The sequence below is a fragment of the Myotis brandtii genome, unplaced genomic scaffold (assembly GCF_000412655.1).
Source record: "Myotis brandtii unplaced genomic scaffold, ASM41265v1 scaffold1609, whole genome shotgun sequence".
Taxonomy (NCBI): Eukaryota; Metazoa; Chordata; class Mammalia; order Chiroptera; family Vespertilionidae; genus Myotis; species Myotis brandtii.
Genome location: NW_005355879.1, coordinates 165,802 through 176,362, shown reverse-complemented (window position 1 = coordinate 176,362; position 10,561 = coordinate 165,802). Strand labels below are relative to the sequence as shown.

General features: G+C 50.6%; 1 protein-coding gene across 1 annotated transcript in view; it reads right to left on the bottom strand.

Moving 5' to 3' along the window:
- Nucleotides 1-10,145, bottom strand: part of DTX4 (deltex 4, E3 ubiquitin ligase) — a 23,652-nt gene extending 13,507 nt beyond the window's left edge. The window contains exons 1-4 of the mRNA XM_014536335.1: nt 9,401-10,145; nt 2,468-2,529; nt 1,951-2,112; nt 19-80 (exon numbers count right to left, since the gene is read on the bottom strand). Of these exons, the coding sequence (XP_014391821.1) occupies nt 19-80; nt 1,951-2,112; nt 2,468-2,529; nt 9,401-10,020 (906 nt within the window). The 5' untranslated portion in view covers nt 10,021-10,145. The remainder of the gene's footprint in view (nt 1-18; nt 81-1,950; nt 2,113-2,467; nt 2,530-9,400) is intronic.
- Nucleotides 10,146-10,561: the final 416 nt, after the last annotated feature.

The following is a 10,561-nucleotide window of genomic DNA, read 5'->3' as shown; positions in this document are numbered from 1 at the left end:
TGCCTCCCCTGCACTCACCTCATCTGGCGGGTGCCGGACCTTCTGCAGATACTTCTTCAGGACTTCTTCTGGGGTTTTACCTGTGGGGACAGGATGGTCAGTGCACCACTGAGACTGAGACAAGGGTTCAAATAGCCTCACCAAACTGGACATACCAGAGGAGAACCTTACCAGCCAGGCTTACAGCAGGAGAGGAAACGAATTCATTCTGCAATGGGATTTAAGAATTTGAAAGGGAATCAGGGGGCAGAAGAGGCAGAGAGGTGGTCTGAAGAGGTAGGAAGTGGTCCCACCTGCCTTTACCTCCTGCATCACTTCCCTGACATCCCCCTGCCTGTTTGCAACAAACCAATTTGAAAGGGAATCAGGGGGCAGAAGAGGCAGAGAGTGGTCCCACCTCCTTTACCTCCTGCATCACTTCCCTGACATCCCCCGGCCTGTTTGCAACAAACTCACTTTTTAGTGAGAAAGACTGAGTGGGTTTCTCTTCCATATAATCAAAGAGCTTGGACCTGCCCAGACAGTGTGATAAGAGCAGAAATAAAAGAACTCTGTACACTGTTACAGGTTTAAAAAAATGAGGTAGAATGTGCCAAGCACTGTCTTGATCTGCAATGTGGCATCAAAGTGATATTATTTCCATGGGAAACCAGGAGGTTGTGACCACAGCTTCAGAACGGTCTTCGCTGGCTGTTGACAGTGCAGTCGCAGCCAGTAGATGTAGCCCCGCATCAGGGAAAGGCTGATCCCCTGGGAAGGACCCTGCCAGGTGCAATGATTGTGGAATTTCTTTGGGGACTGGACCCCTTGGAGACAGCCTAACCTGAAGGCAGGGAATGAGATGATCCTGTCTCACAAGCAGGCAGAGAAGGAAAAAAAAGGGTCAGTGCCTCCTCTTAACTTCTCTAAGCTTCCGTTTCTCACTTATAAAATGGGGAGGGGCAATAGCATCTACTCCAAGAGCAGTTTTGACAATTAAATGAGCTAATGGACATACAGCCCTTTTAGCACATTGCCAGCTAAGGATCCGATATGTGCTATTAATAATAACAGGAAGAGTGGGAAAGTGCAAATTCCTGTCATTTCCTATCAGATTATGAGCAAGGCAATCGAGTTCATTTAAGCAGAGAAAGTCTGATAGACTAGAAAAGTAGGACAAGGGTTTGAGGAAGTGGACCGGGCAACAGCCCAAAGCTCAATGCCGGCCCTTCCTTTCCACTGTCCTGCGGCATAACATGTTTGCAAGGTGAGGGCTTAAGGGTGACAGTCAACACATTGAGCCACCAATACCAGTGGCCAGAAAGACCAGCCACAGGGCTGAGGCAGGTTCCTTTGGTACCAGGGCAGGCACAGGTATGGACCCCTTAGTTGTGGGATTGTGGGCACGTAGGAAGGAGCTCCTGAATGGGGGTTCAAGTGGCCAGAGTGTCTGGGGGCTTAAGAGGGACACAAAATAGTGGCCACTTCCCAACTGTCATGGATGCATTCCAAGACATCCTTGTTGGATACTGGTTGTGACTGGTTTCACTCCAAGTAAAGGGGAAAAAAACAGAGGTTCTCTGAGGTCATGACTTGCAAGTGACAAAGTTGGGACTTGAATTTAGTCTATTTTAGTTCCAATTCCAAGGTGGTCTTTCTCTCTAACATATTTCATTTATGTCACACTGGGTGGCAAAGGGGGTGGTGAGTTTCCCCCATGGAACTCATAATCTTTTAAAATAAGTTGTTTCTATAGTTTTAGAAATGTAAAAATATGCATTGCTATATTTCTTAAGAAGTCTCCATCTGATCCATACACACTCCACTGTGGTATAATCACCAGAACAGGTTCAAGTTAGGCCTGTTTAGCCTATGCAGAAATTAAGGCACAGAGTGGGTAAGCCATGGGGATGACCCTCAGTGGTGGAGGCAGAGCTAGGGCCAGAAGCCATAAGCTAAGGAGGCTGATACCTTTCTTGGCTTGTTTTTTGGTGGTCTTGCGGCTTGTATTGGAAACCCCTGGGATGGATTTTATTTCGCTCTTGCTGACGGGGGGTGGGTGGAGGACCAGCTTTGGTGGCCTGGTGAGACACACAGGCAGCCCCGCTGCACTCATGAGGATCCCAGTGATGCCTGGAAGGGCAAAGCAGGTGTCAGGAAGGACTGGGGAGTTAGCTTCCCAACACCCCCTCAACTCCTCCCTCACCATTAACCTCCTCTTCTCCTCTCCACAGAGTTCTCATAACTCAGGGATTCTCTACTTACCCTCCACCTTTCCCAGAAACAGATTCATTCACTCCTCTTCAACAACATGCTTTCCTTTTAGCAATCAATTCTCCCCAAGTTCTTTCTACTCATCCAACCCAACTCCTACAATCCCCATTTGTTTTAATTAACATCCAAATGCTCTCTCTTTTACAAATGCTCACTACCTATTTTGTCACTCATTTTTCTACCTTCAGCAAGACTAGCCCAGGGTTTCTCTTACCTGCCAAGGCAGGATTGACAGGACTGGACCCATTTAGGTTCTTCACTGGGACGGTGGGGACCCTGTGGAAGGAAAGAGCAGACGCATTATGGTTTTAACAAGTGGGACAAAATGAGTCAGTGGTGGGACCTCAGAATTTCCCCCAGTGAAGAGCTTCCCTTTCTTACAGAAACTAATCGTCCCAACTAAAGTGCAAGAAGTTCTTAGTGTGACCAGTGGGGAGAGGTCCTCGTCCCAGCCTATTGCTAGTGGGGGTGGATTTCTTGCAATATCCCGAGAAAGAATTTTCCGAGACTCGCACAGGAGGATGAGATGTTGTAGAAAGTTTTATTTCCCTGGAGTTTCCAAGGTCCCATTCCCTTCAGTCCAGTCATAGAAGTAGTGTAGCTGGGGCTTCAGCAGAGCTAACATCAAAGCCAGTGTCCAGAGTTTCCTTACCATGTTGGAGCCAAGTCCGGTCCAGCATCAGGCTAGCTTGGCTTAGGTTTCCCGCTTAGTCCATTGTGTGTGGCACCCGCATGGCCAGGGGCCATACAGGTAATTGCAAGGAAGCCAAGAACCAAGAGTCAGGAGCAACAAGAGAGAGAACTCCTTTGTTTAGGGCAGTGGTTGGCAAACTGTGGCTCCCGAGCCACATGCGGCTCTTTGGCCCCTTCAGTGTGGCTCTACCACAAAATACTGACTTCTGCGCATGGGCCACGAAGTTTCAATAGCACTGTAGGTGCGTGCCCGCAGGGAATTATGTATTCCAAAATTTTCGTGGGCTTGCATTGGCTTCACCCATTCTGGCCAATCCATGGTTCCCCAGTTTTTACCTACAGGCAAGTATCTTCCCTAGTCACCCCAACCTTACTGTGTATGTGTCTATCTCCTCTTTGTTGGAACCCTTCCCCCAGTAATCTTCAGGGAATGGGCCAGTGGTTCCTTGGGGAGTGCAAAGTTGCAGCTTCCTAGTGAAGCTGCCCATATGACCATGCCTATAATGTCTGGCCTTCCCTTGCTCCTTTTTTATTATTAATTACTAGCTAATTACAAGAGCATCATTAGCACCATAGCCAGAGGTGATATCTTCCAAACTAAGACCATGTCACTCCTCTACTCAGAACCTTAAAACTCAGAATGGCTCTCCTCAGTTAATTCAAAGTCCCAGCAAGGCCTACACAGCCCTGAATGTTCTGTCCATGCTCCTCACCCCAATCCTCCTCTCTCTCTGCTCTCCCTCATATAACTTGCCTCTTTGCCTATTCCTCCTACATGATTGGCACTTCCGGCCTCCGAGCCTTTGCATATGCTGTTCCCTCTGCCTAAAATGCTCTTCCACCAGATACATTCCTGGCTCCCTCCTATAACTCCTTCACTCTTGGCTCACATCTTGCCTTCTCAGTGAGGTTCTTGAGACCATCTTATTTAATACTGCTATCAGCTTATCCATCTCACCCTGGGACCCCCCAAACCCTCATGTTACTGCTGTGTTTAATTTTTCCCCCATGGAATTAATAATTTTTTAAAATAAGTTGTTTCTTATTATCTCCCCTTCTAGAATCTAAGCTCTACAAGGGCAAATTTCTTTGTCCATTTTGTTCAGAAGCCTGACACTAGTAGGCATTCAATGAACAGTTACTGAAGGAATGAAAGAATAAAGAAACAAGTTCAAACCTTGGTGGACATCAGAGTCACCTAAGAAGCTTTGAAAGAGCCAGAGCCCCAAGCCTGCATTGGGGCATAAGAACTTGCATTTTGACACACTTCTGCAGAGAGGATGCAGATGCCACCAATCCCCAGTCCAACATTTGGAAACCATTGCTCTAACAGCTGTTACTTCTCCCACTCTCTGAGAAATATAAATACCAGGCAAAACCTCCTCCTCTCTCTGTTCCTCTCCCAGCAACTCAAGCCAAGCTAGAGAGGAGAGAGCACAGCTGCATGGGAAAGACGAGGTCTCCCGGCGCCAACTAGAAAAATAGGGGACATGTGGGGCTCAGTCTTGCACCATCTCTCCCCACCCCCTTCACCACCCAGGCTTCCACAGCTGGGCTTGGAGGAAGATGTGGGCTTGGAGAGGCTAATGCACCGGGTCACAGATGACTCCAGGAGCCAGGCAGCCTGAGAAGCCGGCAGTTCTGCTTTGGGGGTAGGGTGGTGCTGGGAAAACAGGAGGAGGGAAAGAGAGCATGTTGGTTCGTTTACTTACATTGTTTATTATTTGTCCATTCATATTGAGCCAGGGGCACAGCAGTGAACAAGACAGCCCAGGAGCCTTTATCCTTGTGTTATAATTGCTAACATGCACAGAGCCTGCCTTGTACCCGACACGTCTCACTGCTCACAATACGTAAGTCACCCAATCCTTCCAACAACCTACGCAAGAGGTGTTATTATGATCAACCCTACTTCAATAGGCAGGGAAGCTGAGGCACAGAGCAGTTAAGCCAACTTGATAAAGATCACACAGCTAAGGATCTGAATGCAGGAAATCTGGCTTGAGAGCCCAGCCGCCTATGATGCTGTGCTCTTATGTCTACTACATCATCTGATCACCTGATACTGCAGACAGTGTACATGAAGCTCAGAGAGTGAAGGAATACACACACACCTAAGAGGCAGCAGAGCTCAGATGGGACCTCAAGGCTGGGCAGTGGATCTGCCTGAGCCCCACATGCCGTGGGGTGCTTCTCCGGTGATGTTGAGTCTTGCAGGGCCCCTGTCCCTGCCCAGGGACCATGACATGTGCACAGCGTTGTGAGAAGGATGTGGAAACAACAGATGTGGGAGTATTTGTGTCTCAGCAGGCCACTAAGGGATACTTTTCCCCAGAAACTGTCCCTAGGATAAATCAAACCAGATGAGGGGGAGGGGAATTCAAAACAAGGGAATGTAGGCCAGGAAAAGAGTATGGTCTAGATTCTGGATCCTGTGACCTGCTCTTCGGGGACAGGCATGCTATGGTGGACCGGGAGCCAGGAAAACTGGCCTCAAATCCTGATCCTGCCAGTAAACCTTACACAGTCCAGTAACTTTTCTGAGCCTCAGCATCCTTATCTATAGACCTGTGAAGATCTGGGGTTAGAAGATGCTAAGGAGATTTTCTGACAATTTCCCACCCCAGTACTCAAGAACTGAGTCCTCCACCCACAGCTGAGTCCAGTCCTCCTCACAGCAAGTCCCCACTCACTGGGCTGCAGAGGCTGGGAGTGGAGGCCTGGCCTCCTGTGCCTGTCCTGCTCCCCACTAGGGGGCAGCACCCCACTCAGCCCCGCACCTGCCTGACCCCTTCACCACTCCAAGGCCCCCACTCCCGCTGATAAGTAGTTGTGATCTGGGTGACAAAAGCTACCTTTGTTCCCACAAACTGGACTGGCAGGTTTCCACACCCAATCTGCTTAACCAGGAAATATTCCAACCCGCACAGCAACCCCCCAGGCAGCCCAAGAACTCTGGGGAGAGGCAAGGTCTGGAGAGAGGGAGGGTCTGCATGTCAGGCCTGGGACTCCTGTGAACACTGTGGGAGAGGTGGGTGTCCCTGCTATGCCAGGAAAGGGGAGCATGGCAGAAGGGCTTGTCACTGGATTCTGGTGGCACTGGGGCTTGGGGAAGAAGGGAATATTTGTTTACGTAATACAGAAGGCTATATAGGAAGGAGCCCCTCCCCCAGCCAAGGGGCCTGGAAGTTGCCTTCCAATCCAGCTGAGCAGCGACATGTGACATGTGCCTTTGGGAGGGCCACCACAGCCTCTCTGCTCTTGCTGGCTGGGGCCCCTGTGAGGATGGAGGATCTGGAGCAAATACTTTGTAAATAGCCAAGCCCTATGCAAATTTGGGTGATTATTTACATTTTTGTTTCCCAGCTGTAAGAGGAAGTTGGGCTTGATACAGTCTTCTCCTGCTATAATATTCCAATTTTCTCAGGTTCTTGAGGGCATCAAGTGTAAAGTGTCAAGTTGAGTGTTGGGCAGTCCTTAGGATTGTCCAGTTAGCAACAACTGGCCACCCCTCCCCCACTGTTATTGGTTAAAATGAGAGCCATGGAGACTGGCCCATATAGTCCACACCGGTCATACCCTGTTGGGGCCCCAGCTCCATATGCCTGAACCCTCCTTCTGGAAATCAGCAGCCTGGTGGCAGGCATGCTTCTGAGTCCTCCAGGCAACTCAGCTCAGCCAAAGCTGTCGGCCTAACCACTTGTTGACCAATCAGAAGACAATTCCCCTGCCCCCACTCTGTTGGGTTGATCCCAGGTATGGAGGGTGCAAGTTTTAATTTCTGTCCCTAAAATATAAAACTAGGAAAAGAGAAGAGCTGGTAAGGTGGCAGGGGAGGGGAGTCGAAGACGGGAGAACAGCTCTGCAGATGCCCTGGTGAGAGCCAGTGTTTCTCTTGAAGTCATGAGCCAACCCAGGAATCCTCAGGCAGAACAATAGTCTTGTCTCTCCAGCAACTATGGCCTCATTGGAGATAGAGAAGCCTCAATTCTGGAGCAGAGGGCCAGAGAGGCGACTCTCGCCCTCCCCTGTACAGCCCCCCTCTCTCTTCTCTTTAGAAGCCCCCTGCTTGTGTCCCTGAATAATTTACTGGGTCTTTTGTTCCCCCCAAACCCTTCTCTCCATCCCACCTCTCCCACCCTCCCTGGTCTTCTTTTTTTCCGTGGGAAAGTTTCTTGAAGAGGTCATGGGCAGTGAGGGGTGTGGGGAGGGGCCACTGGACGACAGAAGGTCGATGGCAATGCCAGACAAAGGGAATAAACACGCTAATTAAATGGCCAAGAAAGACTGGAGCAGAAGATGGTAGTGGGGGTGAGGGAGGTGGTAAGAGGTGAAAAGAAAAGGGCTGGAAGCTAGGGAGGGGCCTCCCTTGTCAGGAAAACAGAGCAGAGAAAAAAACAACTTGTTTCTATAGCTCTTTTGAAACTGCACTGGCCGGCCCTTCAGCCTATTCTCTCACTCCAATTCTACTGGCTGGCAGAGGGAATAAAGCAGAGAGATAAAGAGCTGCCGACTCCCTCATTGGGATTTAAAGCGATCTGGGCTTCCTTTCCCTCAATTATGGCATGGGGTCACTTGGCATTTGTCAAGGGCGCCAGAAATGAGGTAAGGCTGCTCAGCTTTGACTTCAATTCAACAACTACATAGGGCATATTCAATAGATACCTGAGAATAATTGTAATAACAACAATAGCAGCTAATTCTGACCCAACTCTTACTATGTATCAAGCATTGTGCTAAATCTATACACCAAATATTTCATTTAATCCTTATAATAACCCTATAAAGAAGGTGCTATTATTATCCCCATTTTACAGATGAACAAAGTGAAGACAAGAGGATGCAAAACTTACCCCAAGTTACACAGCAAGGAACTTGGGTTCAAGTCTAGGCAGTCAGTTCTGGAGGCTGGGTTCTTACAAGTGACAGCAATGACCCTGAATTGTTAGGGGCCCCCAAGATGCTATTGTGTGACAGTGAGTAGAAATTGAGTGGAGGCACTGTTTAGGTACCCAGTGCCCTCTCCCACATACTTCTGCCCACTCAGAGGAAGTCATATGAAAATTCCATGCACCTGACCAGTATTTGACTATTTTGTTGATAGTTTTCCCATAACCGAGGAGCCAGACTTAAGCAAAAAATAAAATAAAAAAGTAACAACACACCAAAACAGCAACAACAGTGGATTAGGAGACTAAAACCTAGGTTCCCAGCCCACTCTGTGTGTAACACTCAGCTATGGGGCTCTCCCTGGGGAGCTAATGCATGCCTGACACTTGCATCACAGGGCAAGGGAATGGGATAAAGCTGGGGAGTGCACGTGGTAAAGGTTTTCACGATGACCCATGGGGCAGGCAAGGCAAGCATGATGGTCCCCATTTCACACGCGAGGAAACTGGACCTTGCTGAGATTCTGTGGCTTGCCCAGTGGCAGAGGAAGGTATACACCCAGTCTATGGTATACCCTCCTTCACTCCTCTCAGGGCTGAATACCCATGTGCAGAGATCACCCTCTGGGCAGCCTGAATTTCACACTCAGGTGTCCAGTCTAACCCTAACCACCCCTACTGCCTGGGGCTCCTGGGCTACAGGCCAGGTGCCTCTGGAGAAAGGAAAATTGGGTGATGATGAGAAGCCAATCTCATAAGAAACCAGGGCAGGCAAAGGCTGTGGGCACTGCATGGCCCTGGGTCTCTCCCATGTTATGGTCGAGCAGACCATGAAGATCATAAAAAGCAATACTCACAAAACATGCGACATCACCAGCTTGTCACAGGATTAACTGAGACAATGCAGGGAATGTGTCCAGCACATGGTAAGGACTCACTACTATGGGCTGTTATTCCAATCCGAAGGCACCCCTCAAGCTGCCACACAGACCAGAGGAAAGGGACAAATCCTTGTTTGGCACCTACTGTATTCCAGGCACCATGGTGCATGCTGGATAGGGAAGGGGCCCTGCAGAGTCTGGCTCTGCCGTCAGACTTTCTAAAGTGTGAATCCTGGTCTCTGGACATGATTAGTTGCGTGCCCTTGAGCAAGTTAACTGGTAGTGTCTTCATGTGTAAAATGGGGTCAAGCTGCCTACTTCACAGAGCTGCTGTGAAGGATTAAATGAGGTGATACCCCCCACACCCCCAAACTGGAACAACCTGGGTGCACAATTAATGTGGCCTGCTATTACAATCACACCTGATCTCTTTAGTCCTCACAGCAACCCCCACGTGGGCATGGCTGCCAGAACTCACAGAGGAGGAAGTGAGGGCTGTGATGTGAGGGACTGCCCCATCTCAGGGCCAGTAAGAGGCAAAGTCTCCATTAGAATCGCCCCAAAGGCCGAAGCCTCCTCATCCACCTGCAGCCAGGGTGGTAGGACAAGATGACAGGGAGCGGAAAGTCAGTCGTTTGCTCTGCCTGGGGAGTAGAGACTCGAGGCAGCCATGCAAGCACCTACCCAGAGGCGATCAGCACCCGGGACTGCGCCATGGCCAGCCGCTGCAGGTTGGTCCGATTCAAGGTCGCCAGGGCCACCCTTCCTGTCTTGCCGTTGGTCCCCGGGGGGCTGGCAGGAGAGCCCACAGCCGCCCCTGCCGGAGTGCTGGCGGCCTGTCGCTGGATTGGCTGGGATGGGGCGGTCTTCACGGGGCCTCGGATGGTGCCCGTGCTGTCCAGGAGCTTGGCCCCAGGTCCTGGTGGTGGTGGGGGCAGCTTGACCGCTCCGGATGGGGGCATGTTCTTGCGGGCTGCTGGAGGCTGCGGGGGCCCGGCTGCCTTGACGCTCATCACCAGGACGCACTGCGGGCAAGAGCAGGGTGGGCCGGGTGGTGAGGCAGCTGATCCCGCGGATCCGGCTGATCCCGGGCTGGCCGGCCAGGACTGGGCCTTGGGCAAGGTGCCGGTGACCATGGGGTAGATGAGGTCCAGACGCCGGCGGACGCGGCGCTGGCGATGGGTCTGCCGGTTGATCTGGCCCATGGTGCTGAAGTCAATGACGTAGCTAAAGCCGATGGAAGTGAGGTCGATCCAGGGATGCTGCCTCTCGTAGGCGTGTTGGATGGTGATGCCCACTTCCATGTCGTAGGGCGTCCAGGAACCGTTGTCGTTCTCCCACTCCCATACCACGCCCTTCCCGGGGGCCGAGGACGGGTCGTAGTAGTTGCGGCGAACTGGGCGGAGGGTCCCTGCCAGAGGGGGATAGAGGAGAGGGTCGGGGTCAGCAAGGAAAGAAACGGAATTCTGTTTCACTCATAGGCAAATATCAAATGCTCCCTACTGTGTGCCAGGCACTGGACTGCCTGTTGAGATATCAGCTTTGAATGAGACTCATTCCTCTTAGTCACAGCAGGGTGAAAACAGATGAGTTATAAGGCAAAGGACATGCCGCTACCAGAAGGAGCAACTCCTGGCTTGGAGTGGGGACACCTTGATCTGCAGCCAAGTTTGTTCCCTTACTAGCTAATATAGACCCCTCAGCCTCCTTTTCTCCCCTGAGAAACAGGATGACTCTTTTGCTGAGTTTTTGTGAAAAGCAAGTGTGACTCCTCATTAACTCAACAAATACGCACCTGTACATGCCAGGTTCTGCATTTCTCTTGGCCCTAAGGCACATAATTCC